We start from the raw sequence: 21,869 nt of genomic DNA, 5'->3' as shown, positions 1-21,869 counted from the left end.
GTATTTGAAGTTTAGAAAGACAATATGATACATATGCTGTCTGTTAACATCCCTAGTGGTGTCTGGACCAACAGTTCTTAATAACCATTTCAGAAGCAAAGACTACAGGTAGCCTCTTATCATCTTAGGTCAACTCATGCCACCAATGAGTTAAGAGTTTCAAATTTTGCTGCCAAGTGACGTGAGTTAAAAGCTTTATTTCAAAGTTGGTTTGGGTAGTGGTTTTTAAATTTTCAAAGCTAACATGTAATTTCTACCATCAGTTCCACGCACTGTTGTAAGCATATTATGTGTATTAACTCACGTAATCTTCACAGTAATTCTGCAATGTATCTGTTAATCCCCTTTTCAGATGGAAGAACTGAAGCACAGAGAGGTTAGGTGCCCAAGAACACTCAGGCGCTGTGCTGTATGTATGGTAGTGAGTGCCCAGGTTGGGGAGGGAGGCTGCTCGTTAAACAGGAGGGTCAGGGAAGGCCTTGCTGATGTGGTGACATTTATGCAGTGACCTGAAAGAAGTAAGGGAGGGAGCCTTGTGAATGAATAGCTGAGGGAAAGCATGGGGGCCTGGGGACAGAATATGCCTGTTGTGTTTAAGAAACAGCAAAGTGAGTGTTATTGGAATGAGTGGAATGGCAGAATAGGTGAGTTCAGAACAATACCAGCTGGCCAGACTTGGCCTTTTTTTTTTTTTTTACTGCTATAAGGGCTGAATTACCATTGTCTTGATGTTTTCTGGGTTTCCTGAGGCTTTATTAGTATGGGTCTATGGAAAGCAGTTCAATGAATTTTATAATTCAAATTGATTGGAATAATTGAGTGCTTTTCTAAATGCTTATCCTATAAGATTTTCTAGAATAAGACATGATTTTAGTACATGGAATACGTCGACTTTAGCATATACTGAAATAGTGTTTCTCAATAGGGCACAACTGTCACTTTGGTCAAGATAATTCTTTGTTTTGCAAGATTGTTCCATGCATTATATAGGACACTTAATCTGGCCCTCACATACTAAATGCAAAGTCTTGAAGAAAGCCAAAAAAAAGTCTCATATATTTCTAAATATTCCATACAATCCTGGAGATTGTATGCTCTGGTGGATAATTCATCCTTGAACATAAATTCAGAACTTTATAAACAACTGATTTATGAGTGCTAGTATCCTTTCATTTGATATATTTAACTACTTTAGAGTGGTGAGGCAGGATTCCAGAGAGCACCATGGATTCTAGTCCAAATGAAGTGATAATCCCTAGCAAATCTGATGCTCCATCAACAAAGTAGCAGACATATTAGGTTCTAAGAACTGGATTTTAGTCAAATTCCCCAGAAAAAAGTTGTAAGGGTAATAAGCAAAATGGATAATAGGCAATATGAATTGTGACTTTTAACATGGTGATAAAAGGCTTTTAAAAAATAACCCAGATCTGCATATCCAAAGAAGTGTTACCCTTCAAGACGGTCACCTTTTGAAACTAAGCGCTTTGGCCAAAAATCCTGCTGTTGCTCAAACCTTTTTGCCACTCTTTGGAATTTCATTCAAAGTGAGTTTACATTTTACATGACACATTAACAAATAAGTATTGCTTCTTAATAGATGCTCTTCATTTTTAGCCTTGTATTAGTTTTCTCCTGCTATATAATAAATTACCACAAACTAAGGGGCTTAAAATGACACAAATTTATGATCCTATGGTTTCTGTGGCTCAGGAGTCTGGGCATGGGCTAGTGGGGCCCTCTGCTCAGTATCTCACCAGGCTGAAATCAAGGTGGCAGCCCAGATGTGATCTCACCTGAAGCTCAGAGTCCTCATCCAGCCTCACTAGTTGTTGGCAGAATTTAGTTGCCTGTGGCTGTAGGACTGAGGTTCCTGCTTTCTTGTTGGCTGTCAGCTAGGGTGCTCTGCTTCATGGTTATTTGACTCTTGAAACCAGCAGGAGAATCCATCTCCTCAGGAAGGACCCAGCCTACCCAGGATTATTTGCTTTTGATTAACTTAAAGTCAGCTGATTGGTAGCCTAATTATGCAAGTGAAATCCCATCATATTCATGTTCTTGCTCACATTCAAGGAAAGCGCACTGTACTAGGTGTGTGCGCCAAGAGCCATCTTCCAATTCTGCCTTGGGACCTCACTGACATTTATTACCCAATTTGATTGATCCATCCTATTCTCCAACCTTGGCTTGAAATGATTTCTTACTGTTTCCAAAACCAAGGTTTGTTTTCTATAGTTAAGCAAAACTGCTCTTAAACTCAAAAGACTGAACCTTGGGTTCCAAAGGCTGTTTGAGAAGTGAAGTTCTGTCTATCCTTATAATACTTGGAGCCAAGGGAGGCAGCTTCATGGGAGTGACGGAATGACTCCGCAGCACAAGTACTTTGGAGGGAAACCATATTCACTTGGGTATGTAGAGTTGTTAAAAGTAATAGTCCTACAAAAGATTACTAGGATTACAAAAGATGTGATTTCCAAAAAAAAAAAATCATCTTAGACATGTATGTCATGTGGTTTCCTGTATTGTGTACTTAATAACTGATATTCTCTACCCATAGAGGACATTGGCTTCCTTATCATGGGGACTTTGTTTTATCCAGTTCCAATTTCACAAATGTGAAAATTGGCTACCGAAAGTCAGGGCTTGGAATCTTTTAAAAATGCTAGCCTTAATATATTTTTCATCTTCAACTTTATTCTTTTAATACAAATCAGTTTTCATTTGCTCTCTTTCATTATGTGTTGTGATTGAGGTTCTTACTGAAAACATTTCTCGTAGATCCTGGGTTGCGTTTTATTATATAGTTGCTATAGTTACCACATCACTGAGAATTGTAAAGTCTGTGCTAAAACCGTTTTTATTGAAGTTTCTGTTTTATTGGACTATTTGCATTCAAAGTTTTTGTTCTACTATAAGAGAAAAGGAGTTTATAATTACCATACTTTTCCTACTCACCATGCTTTTGGTAATTATCCATTTAATGTTTGTGTTTTCTGTCAGACCAGCTAATGTAGTACCTAGTTCAGTACGTGGCCTATAGTGGCTCAGGAAACATTGAATGAATGGTATCCCTCTTAATCTAACTGCAGTTCATTTTCAGACTGCTTCTCAGTTATTTATTTGTTTTTGTACTGTCTAGATCAATTATACTTCTCCTTCAAGGTCTATCTCAAATGCTCCCCTTTAAGTGAAACTCTTTCTAGCTCAGCATACGTAATTATTTTTTCCTTTGTGTTTTCATGGCACTTTTTTGCTTGATCCTTTTTACATCTTCCTTGTTCTTTTTAGGTCCCTTTGCTTCTTTATATCATGAGCTACTTGTGAGCAGGTGCCTGGCTTTACGGTGCCTGGCTTTACTCATCTTTATATCCTTAGCATCGGACACTGCATGGCCCATGGATAGTGACTAATAAATATTTGAATCAGAACCCTTTTAAAAACTCTTTTCGGCCGGGCGCGGTGGCTCACGCCTGTAATCCTAGCTCTGAGAGGCCGAGGCGGGTGGATTGCTCAAGGTCAGGAGTTCGAGACCAGCCTGAGCAAGAGTGAGACCCCATCTCTACTAAAGATAGAAAGAAATTATCTGGCCAACTAAAAATATATATATACAAAAAATTAGCCGGGCATGGTGGCTCATGCCTGTAGTCCCAGCTACTCGGGAGGCTGAGGCAGTAGGATCGCTTAAGCCCAGGAGTCTGAGGTTGCTGTGAGCCAGGCTGATGCCACGGCACTCACTCTAGCCCGGGCAACAGAGCGAGACTCTGTCTCAAAAAAAAAAAAAAAAAAAAAAAAACTCTTTTCAAACAGGTAATACGTACACACTATAAAGGTTTGTCTTCCCATTCCCTAGCTACCCTGCTCCTCAACCTGAAACCACTACCACTAGTTTCTTGGGTTTGATAGCTTTAATTCCATCATTTTCAAACCAAGGTCTCCAGATGGTGATATTACCTGTTAGCCAGCATATTATGGAGGAAATAACCTGAGATAGAGTCCAAAGATCCAAGTCCTAATTTGGTATTACCACTTCTTAGCGTTGCCACTTAAATTTTAGAAAACTCACTTATAATCTTGGCTTTTACCTCATTTATGAAATACTCTGAGGATGATGATAGAAAATATATGTGGACATTTTGTATTAAACTGTATAATATATTTAATATTAACTGACTTTTTTTTGCATTACTAAAAATTTGTTCCTCTTTGTTAGAATAAACACAGTCCTGGGTGGGTTGAGATGACTCACTAATATTTTGTGCCCTTTGTATTAAGAAAAGTATTGTCATCAAATTAAATTTAGAAATAAGACAAATTATTAATACAATAATTTGAGATATTAAATCACTGTTTTTTGTACTTATTCAGCAGTTTCAATACGTAATTACTGAACACTGAAGTGGCCATGCTTTTATCTTCAATAGATTTTTTTTCCAAAAAGGTGATAGCTCTTTCATAACAACTAGAATCTATTCAAAGAGGTAGGTGAGTGAAATCCAGAAAAAGGTAGAGAAAGAATTACCAAGTATACAAAAGTGTGGTTAGTAATGGCAATAGGCTATAAAACGTAGGTCTTTGATGTGATATGATTGCAACATCAAGGGGTCAGTGGGCTTTAAGTAGTCATTTTAATCCATGGCATGCCAGTCACCTGTTGGTAATGCACCTAAATCAGCCCATTTTTATACCAATAATTCTCTTCCTATTGAGTTGGAAGAATTAAAGGCTTTAAAAACTCTGACCTACTTACTCTACTGTTGGCATTCTCTTTTCCCATCATGCTATTATGAACACTTAAAGCTTATTGTAATTATTGGCTACCTCCTAGTCAAGTGATAAAATTGGCCTAAGTGTTATTACTTTTGTTTTGGGGGGTTTTTTAAATTTCAGAATATTATGAGGGTACAAATGTTTTGGTTACAGGAATTACTTTTGTACAGTTTGAGTCAAAGTTATAAATGTGTCCATCACTCAGATAGTATACATTGTACCTGTTAGGTGTGAATTTACCCATCCTCTCTCCCCCTCCCACCTGCTTTATTTCCATGGAATTTTACTACCATATGTACACATGAGTGTTTATCATTTACTTCCAGTTTAATAGTACACGGGGTGACGGTTTTTCCATTCTTATGATACTTAGGTTGAGGTCTCTGGTTCCAGCCAGATTGTTACAAAAGGTATTAGTTCACCTTTTTTATGGCTGAGTAATACTCCATGCTATACATATACCCCATTTTATTAATCCACTCATTTATTGATGAACACTTGGATTGTTACCACGTCTTTGTGATTGTGAATGAATGGTGCTGCTATAAACATCAAGTGCAAGTGTCTTTTTTTATAAAATGCCTTTTTTTCCTTTGGGTAAATACCCAGTAGTGGAATTTGTGGATCAAATGGTAGGTCTACTTTTAGTTCTTTGAGGTATCTCCATACTGCTTTCCATAGAGGTTAAACTAGTTTGCAGTCCCATCAACAGTGTGTAAGTGTGTTCGTTTCTCTCAGTCTCCGTGCCAGCAACTATTTTTTGGGGGCTTTTTGATAAAAGCCATTCTGACTGGAGTTAGGTATATCACCCTAACTGATGTCTCATTATGGTTTTGATTTGCATTTCCCTGGTCATTAGAGACATTGAGCATTTTTTCATAAGTTTATTGACCATTAGTCTATCTTCTTTTGGAAAGCTTCTGTTCATATCTTTTGTCCACTTTTTAATGGAGTTGTTTGATGTTTCCTTGCTGATTTGCTTGAGTTCTTTGTAAATTCTGGCTATTAGCCCTTTATTGGATGTATACTGTGCAAATATTTTCTCCCATTCTGTAGGTTGTCTGTTCACTCTATTGATTGTTTCCTTAGCTATACAGAAGCCTTTTAATTTCATTAAGTCCCATTTATTTATTTTTGTTGTTGCTGTGATTGCCTTTGGGGTCTTCATAAATTTTTTGCCTAGGCCAATATCTAGAAGAGTTTTTCTGACAACCTCTTCTAGAATTCTTATAGTTTCATTTCTTAGGTTTAAGTCTGTTATCCATCATGAATTAATTTTTGTGGGTGAGAGGTGTGGATCTTGTTTCAGTCTTCTATATGTGGCTATCCAATTTTCCCAGCACCATTTATTGAATAGGGATTCTTGTCTCCATTGTATGTTTTTGTCTACTTTGTCAAAGATCAGATGGCAATATGAGGATGGTTTTATATCTGGATTCTCTGTTCTGATCCATTGGTCTAGGTCTCTGTGCCAGTACCATGCTGTTTTGGTTATTATAGCCTTGTAGTAAAGCTTGAAGTCTGGTAAAGTGATGCCTCTCAATTTGTTCTTTTTGCTTAAGGTTGCTTTGGCTACTTGGGGTCTTTTCTGGTTCTATATGAAGTGTAGAATTATTTTTTCTGGATCTGCAAAAAATGATGGTATTTTAATGGGGGTTGCATTGAATCTGTAAATCACTTTGGGTAGTATAGACATTTTAGCAATGTTGATTTTGCTGATCCATGAGCATGATATGTTTTTCCATTTGTTTACATCCTCTGTGATTTTCTTTCCCCAGTGTTTCGTAGTTCTCCCTGTAGAGGTCTTTGCCCTCCTTGGTTAAATATATTCCTTAGGTATTTGATTTTCTTTGTTGCTATTATGAAAGGTATTGAGTCTTTGATTTGATTCTCAGCTTGACTGTTGTTGGTGTACAGGAATGCTACTGATTAGTGTACATTGATTTTGTAACCTGAGACTTTGCTGAATTTGTGTATCAATTCCAGGAGTCTCTTGGCAGAATCTCTGGGGTTTTCTAGATATAAGGTCATATCATCAGCAAAGAGTGATAGTTAGACTTCTTTCCCCATTTGGATACCCTTCATTTCCTTCTCTTGCCTGACTGCTGTGTGTAGGACTTCCAGCCCTATGTTGAACAGAAGTGGTGACAGTGGGCAGCCTTGTCTGGTTCCAGTTCCAAGTGGGAATGCTTTCAATTTTCCCCCATTCAGGATGATGTTGGCTGTGGGTTTGTCATATATGGCTTTTATAATATTGAGTTATGTTCTGTCTGTATCGATTTTGTTAAGAGGTCTTATAAAGGGTGCTGAATTTTGTCAAATGCTTTTGCTGTGTCTATCGAGAGGATCATATGGTCTTTCTTTTTGATTCTATTTATGTGATGAATCACATTTATAGATTTTTGTATGTTGAACCATCCTTGCATCTCTTGGATGAAGCCCACTTGATCATGGTGGATTTTTTTTTCTTTTGCTGTGCAGATGAATTTGGTTTGCTAGGATTTTATTGATAATTTTTGCCCCTATATTCATAAGGAATATTGGTCTGTAGTTTTCTTTTTGTTGTGTCTTTTCCTGGCTTTGGTATCAAGGTGATATTGACTTCATAGAATGAGTTGGGGAGAATTCCATCCTTTTCTGTGTTATGAAATAACATAAATATTTGCTATTATTTATGAGAAGTTCTCTCTGGAGGCTAGTCCCTGATAGGCGACTCCCAGTGTCACCTCATCTCAAGCCAGAGGTGCACCTCATGCCCAGCATGAGCCTTTGGGCTCATATGGGCAGAAAGTCTCTCCTAGAGCTCAGGAACCCATTGACTGTCAGAGATACGAGGGAGGGAGAAACAAACCGCTCCACCTTCCCTTCTTGCTGGACTCCAAGCCTCTCGGGGGTTGATCTCTGCTGATACCTTGCTCCTTCTTGTTCTGCTCCATACCTTCTTCCTGTGAAGTCTCCCGAAGGCTCTGGCACCCTTCCTTTAGACTCGCATCCAGTCTATGTTTCTCTGTCTGTTCATTTTTCTCTTTCATCTAAAACTACTTCTTACTGAGATGCTCGGGCAGCTGGTGTCCTCGGTCAGCCATCTTGCCCTGTATGACTTTTTGTGGCTCATACTCATTAGACCCCACCCTGGGATTTAAGAAGGCACTTTATAAAGCCTTCAACAGCCTTCATCTGGTTTTCATGTGTAACACATAGATGTAAAATATGTGACGATAGACATATAGCCCTTTCTAAGCTCGTTATGTGGTTAATTTAAAAATTGGTCAAAATTATTGTTTCATCAAGGTATATGTGTTCAGCCAGATGTATATGCTCAAAATAACGTAAAACTAACAGTTTAGCTTGATCTTTTTACAATGTTATATTGGCTGAATATTTCCTTTATTGTCTGATTGTTTGCTTTTATGGAAGGGTATTTATTGTTCTAATAAGATTTTCCTCCCATCTGTTTGGATTATACCATGAAATCATCCCATGTTTGATGGGCAGCCTGTTATGGAAATTATTGGGGCATGATGACAAACACAGTGTTTAAATTTCACCACGGGACCAAGGAGGCAAGAAGGTGAACTTTAAGAAAAGCCTTGGCTGAGAGGATAGTGCATAGATGTTATTGGCAAACCCAGGGAGAACAGTTATGAAAGTTGTATATTGTGGGTAGTGAGAAAGCAAGGTAGAGACCTTATACTGTTATAGTCGCCTAGCAACCGACAGGCGTTGCGGGATAGTCAGGGATGAGCAGGAATGTTGGTGCTGACACTTTGGGAGAAAACGAGACAAGTGCTTGACTACAAAATCACTGTGGCTTTTTGAGGAAACATAAAAGACATCTTCCCCCTCCTCCGCTTTTCAGTATCACTATGCAATACTACTTCTCTAATGTCTGTTCCTTTGATTCTGAAACAAATCATCTTTTTTTCCCCTCCTTTGAGTTTTTTGGTGAAAATCAAATTGGATCACACCCACAAAAAAATACTTGCCAGGTGTCTTTGGGTAGACTTGGTTGCCTGGCACTGCAGCTCTTCTGAGATATTGGGATTAGTTGGTATGCCTCATGTACTTTGTTACAAATGATGGTTATCAGTACCTGCAAATGGTTTTCTTTAAACGTTAGAAATGATTCAAGATTGTATCACTACCCTTCTTGCACTCTGCTACAAGCAGACAAAAGATAGAGCATGCCTTTTTCCACACCCATGTGAGTAAGTCTTGTGAAATATCATCCCTGATGGGAAGAAGCTGAGACTCCTGATGTAGGCCCTCTAGACCCTTTGTGCACTGGCATTGCTTGGCACGAGGTACACCTCTGGCTTGAGATGAGAAGGTGCCATTGGGAGTCCCCTACCAGGAACTGGCCTCCAGAGAGAATCTCTCATAAATAATAGCAAATACTTATGTAGTGCTTACTAGATGCTGGCTAAGTGCTTTTTTTATACTAACTCATTTAATCTTCCCAATTAGGAGCTATTAATAGAACTATTATTATCCCTATTTTAAAGATGTGAAAACTAAAGCATAGAGAGCTTAAATAACATGTCCCCAAGCAAACTAGTTGGTAAGCTGGGAGAGCTAAGATTTAAATCCAGGTGTTCTGTCATGAATATTCTTGCCTATGTACCAGGCATTGCTCTAGGCTTTAATTATGGGTGATGAACCAGACAGATGTAGTCCCTGCCCTCAAGGGACTTGAATTCTAGTTGATGTAGCCCTGTCATCCCTCTACTTTGGGATTGGCACTGCTGAGGTTCTGGAGGGGAACACACAGCTCAAAAACTTACTGCAGCCCCCATTTCCTGAGGCAGCAACTTGCCCAGTCTTCCTTCCTCCCCACTGACACTATCTGCTGCTGCTGGGCCAGGCCTTTCCTATCCCCGCTCTCCAGGCCCTCCACCCAGAATGCCCTGGCTTCCTGTCCTCTGCTTTACCCCACCATATTGCCCACCTGGAAAGATTTCAGTTTCTTCCATTCTGTCATTGTGTCCCTTGCTGAACAAGAGAACTGTGTGGCTGGCAGTGAGTCACCTGATGCTGTTTTTTCCCAGCTTTTGTGTGCCTTGCCTCTGTGAGTTCATTCAGCAAGTGTTTGAGTGTCTATCCCATTCTAGGCTTTATGAGATACAGTATCTGAAGTTTCAGTGCTTTTCTAAAACACTTTATCATGGTCATCTAATTCCCATTTACTAGTCAACATCTGGGCAGCTGACAAAAATCTCGAGTACCTCCAGTCTGTTCATACTAAACTCAGCCACATTGTGTAGCAGTAAATGCCATCCACAGCCTAAATTGTCTGACTCTTCTATTGTCCCACTTTGTTTTTAAGTCACATATCATCGTTGAGTTTTTTTACTCATCTGTTCTGCCATTTGTGAATACACATTCAGTACGTATTCTGGATACCGTGCTGAGCCTGTGGGCCTACCGATGTCCCTAACCTTGGGATATTGATAACTGGATCTGCTGATCTATGGACAGCTTGATGGATATGTAGTTAGATTTTAGTGTGTTCGTTCAGGGGAATTTACACCATAGCGGCTAAGGGCATGCAGGGTAGTACCCACTAATAAGCACGGGGTGGGGATGGTTCAGATAAGAGAGATTACTTCTGTGTGGAATAACTCGACAAAGCTTCAGGAAATGGTACCGTTTGTGCTTGACAATAGGTATTTGGTAGGCCAAGAAGAAATCTTGAACTTGAAGGTTCTGAGACAAGGTGGGTTGGAGTAGGTGGAGAGATTACCTAGGCTGGCACAGAATGTTGTATAGTGAGATGAGAGAGAAGCCTGACAAGTGGATGGCACCAGGTTTGGTGGCACTTGAGTGATGGACTTTTTTATTAGGGATCACTGAATATTTTGAACAAGGAAGCGAGATGATCAGTGTTTGTTAATATTATTGATGTCTATTCATGGCTTTATAATTGAAATTTTTTCATAAGGCTGTCACATGCTTTCTGAGATCTAAAGGACACAGACAGGTATTATTATAATACCTATTTTATAAATGTAAAAACAGGCACAGAGTTCAGGCTGCTCATCAAGTAAATATTAATAGTTGAACAGGAACTTAATTCCAGATTTTTTGTTTTCTCCAAGTCATATACTTTTTCTGGAAATAGTTTTGGGATGGATTAGAGGCAATAAAACATGGAGGCAGGAAGGCCTACTGAGAGACTGATGCAAAATTCCAAACATGGGACCATAAGGTAGTAGTGTAATGGAAAAGCAGGGGGGCATTCGCGCACAGACATTATTGCAGGAAAGTCAGCAGGACTCAGTGGCAGGCTGAAGGGAGGGATGAAGCAGGTTGCCTGTAAGGTTGTGAGCACAGCTCTCTAGGAGACTTACAGATGCTTTGTGGAGCTGGTCACCAGCCCCGAGGAGGCTACTCCTCAAGCTATCCCAGAAAGTCTTGGCGGAAACCTTCCAATTGCTCTGCAGCACCAATACATGGTGCTGTTCACTGTGAGGCTCCAGAAAGACAAGAATGGTTCCTGGTAGGCTGAGCCACTGTGGGACCCAGGAAAACACAGGCAAGGCACCAGCCATCACAGATTTTGTGGAGGGATCAGAGGCAGAATCTTCTTCAGAAAGCTTTTCAAGGTCTCTAAGGAACCTTGACCAAATACTGACCATACGTCGGACCACTCAGTCTTACCCGGCTATATGAACAATCTGCTGTCTGCAACCACACTTTTATAGACATGTGCTTCGGTTCTCTAGGCCTGTTTTCCCATCTGTAAAACCAAGGGTTGGGCTAAATCAGTGGTTTTCACACTGTGTTCCTTGGAGCTCTGTATTCTGGAAACCCCTTTCAGAGGCTACCACAACAGTGGACAGGGGGAGAGAAGTACAGGCAATTCCTGGTTCACTCTTAGACACTGGCCTTTTGTTTGTTTTTTTGTAGAGCTGAGGTCTTGCTATGCTGCTGTGTTACTAGTACAGAACTCCTGGCCTCAAGTGATCCTCCCACTTCAGCCTCCCAAAGTTCTGGGATTATAGGCATGAGCCATAGTGTCTGGCTTGTTCGCTTTAAATATTTCCCTTGAACAAAAGGTTCTCCATTAGTTTCTGCAAGAAGGCAAGGGTGGTGATATGACCTTGAATCATCTCTAAGTAGATTTTTTTTAAAATTTAAGATCATTATAATAGATCACCTCCATGGCCCATTCTAATATTTCATAGTTCTGTTAAAAGTGTTAATACTTTCGAAACATACCTTTGTGTTGTGCTTTATAATTACTAAGCACTTTCACCCTGATTATTTAATTCATTCCTCATTAAAACCCAGTGCAGGCCGGGCGCAGTGGCTCACTCCTGTAATCCTAGCACTCTGGGAGGCCAAGGCAGGTGTATCGTTTGAGCTCAGGAGTTCGAGACCAGCCTGAGCAAGAGCAAGACCCTGTCTCTACTAAAAATAGAAAGAAATTAGCTGGACAATAAAAATATATATAGAAAAAAATTAGCCGGGCATGGTGTCATGTGCCTGTAGTCCCAGCTACTTGGGAGGCTGAGGTAGTAGTATCGCTTTAGCCCAGGAGTTTGAGGTTCCTATGAGCTAGGCTGATGCCACAGTACTCTAGCCTGGGCAACAGAGTGAGACTCTGTCTCAAAAAAAAAAAAAAAAGGATAGATAGATCCTTTTACAGGCTATGTCGACAACGAGGCTGGACTAAGCCATGAAACACAAAGCCTCCATTCATAGTTCACTGTGGATATGAAAGACTTTGCTTGGGGATCATCATACTCCTATGACTGAGGAACAGAGTGAGCTTGCAAATAAATTTGTCTGCGTCTATTTGGTGATTTGTCAGAATTTATACTTGCAAAAGCCCATACCCAAGTATCTAATCTTGTGTAGTACCCTGCTCTTGCTTATCTGTTTGAAAACATGCATCATAATCATTTTCGTTTTTATTTTTCTGCTGGCATTTCTTTGTTAATACATTATCTATAAAAGATGATACCCACTCTTGAAACACAGCTGATGTGTTGCATCTTCTTTGGTACTTAATCTCACAGGATGGTTCAACATGTGCATAACTGGTTTAATTTTAACCATGCTACTATATTCCTGGCACTTTGTCACTCATCTGTATTAAAAATTGGGGGACATATCTGTATCAATATCTCATCTATATTAAATTGGGGGACATATATCTACATTTTGTAAAGGAAATCCTCTTGGATCTTCCTGGCTATTCTTCCATATAAAGTCAATAATAACTTGTCTTGCTCTAAGAAAATAAAGTGGTGGTATTTTTATTGAAGTTATATTAAAATCATAAATGATTTAGTCCCTTGCCTTTTTTTCTTTATATTAATAGTTAATTACTTTTTAAAAAATAAACTATTTTTTTGACCAGGTTAGGTTTACAGAAAAATTGAGTGGGAAATATGGAGAGTTGCCATATAGCCACTCACTCCCCACCTTTTCCCTGTTATTAATATCTTGTATTAGTGTGATACACTTTATGAGCCAATATTGCTATCTTATTATTAACTAAAATCCATAATTTACATTAGGATTCACTCTTTGTGTTGTATATTCTGTGGACTTTAACAAATGTGTAATGATGTATCCACCATTACAGAATAGTTTCACTGCCCTAAAAATCTTCTGTGTACACCATGTATGCATCCTTCCCTTCCTCTCCCACCTTGCACCCGAAGCCCTGGCAACCGCTGATCTCTTTACCGTCTTCAGAGTTCTGCCTTTTCCAGAATGTCATATAGTTGTAATTACAGTTTGTAATAATTTTCAGATTGTTTCCTTTTGCCTAGCAATATGCATTTAAGGTTCCTCCATGTCTTTTCATGGATTAATAGCTAATTTCTTTTTAGGCACCGAATAGTATTCCACTGTCTAGATGTACCACAGTTTATCCAGTCACCTGCTGAAGGACATCGTGGTTGCTTCCTCATTTGGGCAATTATGAGTAAAGCTGGTAGAAACATTTGTGTTCAAGGCTTTGTATGGACATAAGTTTTCAACTCTGTTGGGCAAATACCAAGAAGCATGGATCGTATGGAAAAAGTACAAATCGTAAGAAACAGCCAAACTGTCTTCCAAAGTAACTGTCATTTTGCATTCTCACCAGCAATGAATAAGTTTCTGTTGCTCCAGTGTCGCCAACAGTTGGTATTGTCAGTGTTCTGGGTTGTGACCATTTCTGAACTATATCCTGTATAGTTATTTTATTTAAGCCCTCTTTCTGGCAATAAACTCTCTGATTTGTTTTTCTAAAACTGCCTCTGTTTTTGCCCTCATTTTTTAGTGATAATTTAACTGGACTTAAAATTCTAATTGGGCAGTTATTTTCTCCCAGTTCTTTAAAGAATTTTTTCCATTGGCTTTTGAACTAACTTGGTGCTATTGGGAAGTTGCCATCTATAATTATTGTTTTTTTATGGAAAATCTATCTTCTCTCTGGCTACTTTTAAGATTTTCCTTATCTTTGGTATTCTTCAGTTTAACTAGAATGGATAAATAGGCATAGATTTATTTTTATTTAGTCTTAGCAGGATATATTGTATTTCTTCAATATGAAGATCTGATTATTCAACCATTCAGTAAAATTACTGGCTATTATTTCTTAGCATATTGACTCTCACCTTTTTTTACTTCCCTGTAACTCTTACTAGATGCTTCTTAGATCCTCATTCAATCTTTAGTGTCTTACTTTCCATCTCTGTGCCTCTGAGTTGCATTCTACTTCATTTCTTCAGATATCTCTTCTGGTTCATTAATTTTGTTTTCAGCTATACTTAATGTGTTATTTTATTCATTAGTAGAGTTTTTAATTTCCATGACTATTTTTCACTTTCGGACCTTCTAAGATACCATACGCTTGACGTGTTTAGAGCTTAGACCAAAGTCAGGCAACTTGAGTTCAAATTCTTGTTCTGCCACTTATTACCTATAAAAACCTGTAAAACCTTGGACAAATTACTTGAGTTTTCTCATCTGTTATATAAGGTTAATAATAGTATCGATATCTAATAGTTTAGAATGAGGATTAATAGAGTGAGACTATGTAAAGGAATTAAAACACTGCCTGACAGGTAATAGGTGCTGTGTATTAGCTGCTATTATTATTGAATTTGCTTTTTTTTCTTGTTTCATTATTTCTTTTGTATTTCTTTTACTTTTAAATCATTTCAGATACACTTATTTTTAAGTTATCTAATTGATCAATCCATCTGAAGTTCTTGGAATTCTAATCCTATTTTCTGTTATCTTTTGCTCATGTTAGATTTGGATTATTTTTTCTTATGTTTTGAAATTTGGGTTTATGAGTGTCTGTTCATTGAGGCTTTAACCGTAATGATTCTCCGTGACATGAGTGGATCTCTGTACCTCCAGACAGATTTTGTTTCCGCCAGTCTCATTAAGAGCCTGGAACCAATGTCTATGTTAATATCTTGACATGAAAGAGGATAGATTCCTGGCTTTTCAATATTGAGAGATCAAGTAGAAGAAAAGGCGTAACCAGAGAGGATGAAAGAAGCAAGCCAAAATATAGCAGAAAACAAGGAAAAATATTATATTTCAATTAAGCCAGCGGGATGGTAAACAGTTTCTTGTAGTGGAAGTCACATGCTACTGAAAAATTGAGTAAGGTTAGGTCAAAGATATCTGTGTTACTTGTGAAACTTATTTTCAGTCCATAAAACAAGAGCCTAAGGGCAATAAAAAAAAACTTACTGTGAATGCAAAATGAAAGGTAACTTATATAGTGTCTGTGTGTTTGTGGCAGGCACACAACCATGGAGTTTTAGGAAAAGGACAACAGCAGTGTTGCCTGCAGTCATCGTTTTCCCCCTCACCACACAGCTGCTCAGTCTACATCTTCTCCTACATCCACTGTTAACCTTCTCTTTCATTGCATCTGTCTGTGAATATATCTGACCCCCCAGCCCTGATCTTCTAGAAGTATGGTGGCCAAAACCTCAACCTGTAAATTGTCTCTGCACTCCTTGTGTAGCTGCTGCCTAGACTAAGTAATTAACGATGAAATATTTTATCAGTGGACACTTGTTCCCATAACAGCAGTCATCCTTAGAGACTCATGCATCTTCTAACAAAAACATAAAAGTGAATCCGATTAGCTATTCTAACAGGTGCTCAAGCCAGCAGTGACAATGACAGCTGCTGTGGTCACCAAAGTTTAGACTTTGAAAGATGTATGGAAGGCCAGGCATGGTGGCTCAAGCCTGTAATCCTAGCACTTTGGGAGGCCGAGGTGGAAGGATAACTTGAGCCCAGGAATTCAAGACCAGCTTGGGCAATAGCACGAAACCCCATCTCTATGAAAAAAAATAGAAAAATTAGCCAAGCGTGGTGGCACGCACCTGTAGTCCCAGCTTCTCAGGAGGCTGACGCAGGAGGATCACTTGAGCCCAGGAGTTTGAGGTTGCAGTGAGCTATGATGACACCACTGCACTCTGGGCACTAACCCAGATGACAGAGCAAGACCCTGTCTCAAAAGAAAGAAAGAAAGAAAGAAAGAAAGATGCATGGAGCAGAGTTTTGCCCAGAGATCATCTTCATACCTCCCCCATCCTTTCTTGTAGAGCTGTTGTTACCCCAGTATGTTATCATGAACATCCATACAAGTAATCCTCAGTGGTAGACTCCCAGTGAAAATCAGGGATTTTATCTTAGGGTCAGAGTACCTACCGGAGGGGAGCTCCCTAGTTAATGTGAACATGGGAGTCTAGTCTGGTTGTTGTGGACTCTTGCTTGGAAATGGAATTTTGATTTCATAGGTTAACAGTCCTCATTCTAGAGACAGGAAGGAGTCACAGTTAGTAGAGGAAATGAGACAAAAACTTCTACTCCTGATTCAGGGTCCAGGGCTCTTTTCTCAACATTTGCCTGCCTTTCTTCTCTGTGTACCTTCCATGTTGTTCCTATGCTCTCTTGAGATTTCCTTTAGGGATTTTTCATTAAACGTCATCAAATTTGCTCTCAAAAACTTAAACTTTGGGCTGAAATTTTCGTAGTGTGGACTGAGATCAAACCTGTAATTAGCAGCCATGCCCTAGAAGCTGTGGCAGAGGACTCTACTACCACTTATGCTCCTTGTAGGCAAGGGTCCTAATACGCTGCCTAATTAAATAACTGACCATTAGTCAGCTTAGTGCCATATTCAGTTCAGGTTGCTATACAAAGCAGCTTATAAGCAACAGAAACTTTTTTCTTACAGTTCTAGAGACTAGAATAGAATTTCAATACCAGCATGGCTGGGTTCTGGTGAGGGCCCTCTTCTGGGCTGCAGACTGCTGACTTCTCATTGTGTCCTCACATGGTAGAAAGAGGGCAAGACCGCTCTCTGGGGTCTCCTTTATAAGGGTACCAATCCCATCCATGAGGGCTCCATCCTCATGACTTAATCACCCCCCCAAAGGCCCTGCCTCCTAATACCATCACATTGGGGGTTTAGGATTTCAATGTATGAATTCTAGGGGAACATGACATTTAGTTCATAATACTTGGTAATGGGTCAGCTTGGCTAGGCTGAACCATGTTTTCTAGAATTCTTTTTCTTATATGTTTCTGATTAGGGTGGACCCCAAGGGAGATTCTTATGAGATATTTGGAGGGCCCGTGTGAAGCAGCGGCAATTTTATAACTCAACATACATGTCACTATGTGCTGGCTCACCTCGGCATGGGGAAGCAGCTGGATCTTGTGTCCTCTGCTGGGTCCTCCTCTGGCTTCTCTAATTCCTGGCCTCACCAGGTGCATCTGTTTAGCTCTGTGATGAAGGCTCTGGCTTCTGCAAGATATCCACACCCTCAATGCCAGAGGCAACAAAAACCATCATGAGTTTCTGTCCTCATGGGCTTTGGCTCATGCATGTGGTCCTAGCTGGTTACTCTCCACTTCGTGTCTGTCCTTCTGGCTTCTGCCTGTCCTGGAGACTTCCAGCTTCAGTAGCAGGGCAAAGATGACAGCTTATGAAGACTTTAACCAGCTCCCACAATTGATAACAGATTCCTGTAAATATATAATCTCCTAGTTGTATGTCTGTGATTAAACCATGGCTGACACACCTCTGTCCCCCAGAAGCTGTTTGATCATCATTACTTTATTAGTGGTCTGGGCAGAATTTCTGGTGGATGGTAGAACATGAGACATCCAGAATCCTACCCTCTAGAATTCTCCATCTCACAGAATAGCCCTGTACCTGAAACAATCCATAGTAAATTAAATATTCCATCCCTCTTTAGTGATGAAGCTTCATTCAGTATCCAGCAACAAGAGAATGAACCACAGCACTGGGAGGGGAGAAACAGCCCAGTCCAGAAGGAGACAGAAGAAAGATGGAAGAATGAGGGCAGGGGGAGCAAGGTGGTAGAAATGAGCTCTCAGCAGAAGCCAAGACAGGCAGAGGACAGTGGATCTTGTGTGGAGGAGGACAGAAGCTGGAACTCTTTCGGAATTTCAGGATCAAAAGAGCCCTGTGGTGTCACTGCCTCATGGAAGATGTGTGGGTGCTTTTGTTGTAGATGGTTGGCTATACTACCACATACCCTACACACACAGCCGCAGAGTAAGAGTTTGGAAATATATACCCCATCCTCCTGGCTGCCCCAGCGGCTACCAATTGAAAGTATTATCCAGAATGTGAAAAATTTAAAGATGATATCTCAAGGAATGTTTGTTTATCTACCTGCAAGTGACTTTCAGTCTCTCAATATTCAGGATAGAGTTTTTAAGGTTCTAAATGCTTGGAATTCTGTTAGAAGCCAAGTACAATGGAGAGATTAGAGGAAAGCATCTGAAGGGGTATCCTCATGGTCTCCATTGAACCTTACTTTGGAATAAGCCTTCAAATCTTGGATTGGTGAGAAAACATGACTAGTGAGGAACAAATGAGAACAGCTTTCCAAAAGGTACCTCTGGGCTGTAGTATTATGATGCCGACAGTGAAGAGCTACCCAGAAGGTAATAGTCTAGAAAGTGAGAAAAACTTTCATAGGAAGACTACTTCCACCTCACACTCACTGTTTTGTTTTGCTGTTAGACCTCTGTCTTTGCCCAGGAGATCACCTTTTTTTTGCTTTTAGGTGAGAAACCTAAAAGCAAGCTGTGGCCTTGGACTTCTAAATAAAACGTTTTTCCTAGAGTCATACCAGTTTATTGTAAACATCCAACTTCCTCTGCATTTTAAATCTCTGTGATACATCACAGTGACATTCGTGACGGTGGCCCTTGTGCATCAAAGGAGGGTTCCCTACCTTCAGTGTGGTCCATTTAAGAAAGCAGGAAGGGTCTGTAAATACGCTTTTTATCTAAATGAGCTTAATCACTTCAAGAGTTTCCTTAACTGATTTCCACATTCTTCATTCTGTTTTCATAGAACCCTTAACAGAAATCATTGTTTTCATTTGCTGGTAACTGTTTTTGGTTGACTCTCCCATTCCAACAGACAGTAATTGCAGCATATAGCTCAGGAAAATACTTGATGCATCAGTGAGTAAATCTTGAAATACTTGGTCATTCACAAAGTCAGGCTTTAAGGGTTCTGAATAGCTGAGGTTTTACCATTTTGTTTGTTTTTATTATTTTTATAGAATTATGGGGTATGTGTGCAGATTTGTTATATGGATGTATTGCATAGTGAAGTCTGGCAATTGTGTAACCCTCCCCCAATTAGTTACCCAGTAGAATAATTTCTCATTCCATACCAACCTCCCACCCTTACTATATGTTTTAAAAATGAAATAGAATTTGGGTGAGCCTAATTGGAAAAAAAGTTTATGGAGGGTTTATGTTAATCAATCACTAGAAGAGAGTTCTCTGCCGAATTTGCTGTAAAAGAGAGTCTGTAAAGCCCTCACCTCAATACTTAGTCATCTCCACTCCTGAGCATCCTGATGTGTGTCTTGTCACCTCCCGTGTGGGCAGTTCCGAGTTTCCTTCCTCCAGCTGCACCATAAAATTTTGTAGCCACAACTCTTTGAACATATAAAACATTCTAAATGCATCATTTCTTTCCAGATACAAATACCAATCTAGTGCCCTCAGAACCATTTTCTTTAGATTGAAAGTACAAATTCCCACTAACTGGCCAAAAAAAAAAAAAAAGGGGAGAAAAAGGAAATATGAAGTTTAAGATACTACTATGTAAGGTCATATTAACATAGTTTTTTCCTTAAATGCTACTTTTATAAACAATAAACCCAGAAATCCTGGCTACCCCAAGGTCATGAAAAGGAAAAGGGTTTTAAACAGAAAAAACCCTACAGAAAGATAATTATTTTAATAGCTGCTCCCAGGAATATGCAGATGAGGGTAAAGCTATCCCAAATTAGCAATTAGATAAATCTCGAGGATTATAGTATAGCAGGATTTACGTTCCCTTTTCAAAAATGCCATAACTCTGCTGGAAACTGAATGAACGTGATTGCAGCTATGTATTTTTTTTGACCTGATGCTCTTGCAGCTGTGCAAGTTTGACCCGCACTGAGATGCCTCACTGAGTCAGCCCTTTCTGTATCCTTGTCTCTGCAGCGCAAATCTGTCCAAAGCCGCCTGGGGAGCATTAGAGAAGAATGGTACCCAGCTCATGATCCGCTCCTACGAGCTTGGAGTCCTTTTCCTCCCTTCCGCATTTGTAAGTTTCTCTTCCAACTGCCCAGTTGGTCACCTGTGAAATGAATTGAGTTCTCTTCCTCTAGTTGCAATGGCCTGACCAAGGTCATCAGGTAACAGAATCAGGATTCTTGACCCAGGGCCTGTGCTCTTAACCACCAGTCTATGCTCATGAACTTACTGAACACTCACTAATCTAGGTACAGCTGGATACCTGCTCTCAAGGCATGTGCTTAATTAGAAACTGACAATAGTGCTTTGGGTAAAGTTAACAATATTTATGTAAATACTGTGAACCATGATGTGAAGTTTTATCACAAGGTAGTTAGCAACAAGTCACCAAAGGAATGGCCCGGCCAAGCATAAGACATTTTAGGAAGGGTGATTGATTGATTGGAGGATGCAGTTAGGAAGCAGGAGAGCTTGGTGGGGGTATTTGAAGGATGCCTAGGGTTTAGGGTGCGTGTAGAGAGGTGGGAATGGCATTGCACCTGGAAAGGAACTGGCAGGAGCATAAGCTGGAAGCAGAGAAGCTCGCGTCATCAGCTGGAGTTCAAGGGATCACAAAGGATGCATGCTTCTTGCCCAGTGAGCCCCCTGGAAAGGCACCATGTTGCAAGCTGTCTCTTGAGATGTGTCTCTTGAGATGTCCAGCACAGCCAGCTTGTCTCCCAGCTTGAGGTTTCTGCTTGGAACAGCTTGAGGTTTCTGCAGCCAAACACTCTAGACAAATTGGCTGGCTTGCCTGTAGGGACTGGGTTGTACAAACTCTGTTTCTTTAAACATGAGAACCACACTTGGGCCAGAGAGACATTCCCCCTGTGAGAGGCAGAGAGGCCCCAAGATCTCCCATCTCACCTCCTCACACTCACTCTGAACATATGCTCAGAATTGCCCTCATGATGAGCTGGCTAATGCTTTTTTCCCCTTTTGCTTGTTTGCTGGTTGCTATAGGTGAATTTGTGATAAACACATGTGACACAGCTCTGTCGTGAACCACTTTGGACCATAAGATTTAGCTGAGGGGTGCTGTGTGCTTGTCCCTAGACTGAAATCTGGACCCACATGACACATGGGAATTTGATCTTCAGGCACGCTGGAGAGCACCTTCCCTCCCAGGCCCCTGATGTTGTCCACTGTTGCTCTTCTCACTTCTCAGGTGAAGAGCTCTTTTCTCCTTTTCTCTCTCCTCCCCTTCCAGTCTTTATCAGTTCTTTTCCTTTTCATCTAAGAATTTCACTACAAAACCCTGTGCCTGGCCTTGTTTGAGGGTGTTATCTTAAGATTTCAGCATGTTTTGTTTCTCTCCTACATAGTAAAAACAAAGCAGACCTACATGTTGCTGCAGCTAAAGATTTCAACTTCCACAGCCCTTTGTCACAGCTCCTGGGAACCAATGAAGTCACAATACAGATAGCAGCATTCAGTAATTTGGTCTGACTATAGTGATTGTGGCTTTAAACTGAGGCTGGAATTATTTCCCAATAATAACT

At 40.0% G+C, this 21,869-nt stretch overlaps 1 protein-coding gene across 4 annotated transcripts in view; it reads left to right on the top strand.

Moving 5' to 3' along the window:
- Window positions 1-21,869, top strand: part of TDP1 (tyrosyl-DNA phosphodiesterase 1) — a 77,575-nt gene that overhangs the window by 38,416 nt on the left and 17,290 nt on the right. For 3 of the 4 annotated variants that reach the window (XM_045562128.1, XM_045562122.1, XM_045562140.1), the window contains one exon: window positions 20,296-20,398. In XM_045562128.1, the coding sequence (XP_045418084.1) occupies window positions 20,296-20,398 (103 nt within the window). Of the gene's footprint in view, window positions 1-13,613; window positions 13,864-20,295; window positions 20,399-21,869 lie in introns of those variants that run through there. The other variant, XM_045562133.1, reaches the window with a different exon arrangement.

The sequence above is a fragment of the Lemur catta genome, chromosome 1 (assembly GCF_020740605.2).
Source record: "Lemur catta isolate mLemCat1 chromosome 1, mLemCat1.pri, whole genome shotgun sequence".
In the NCBI taxonomy this organism is placed as follows: Eukaryota; Metazoa; Chordata; class Mammalia; order Primates; family Lemuridae; genus Lemur; species Lemur catta.
The sequence above is the reverse complement of the archived record's forward strand: the minus strand, read 5'-3'. Positions and strand labels throughout refer to the sequence as shown.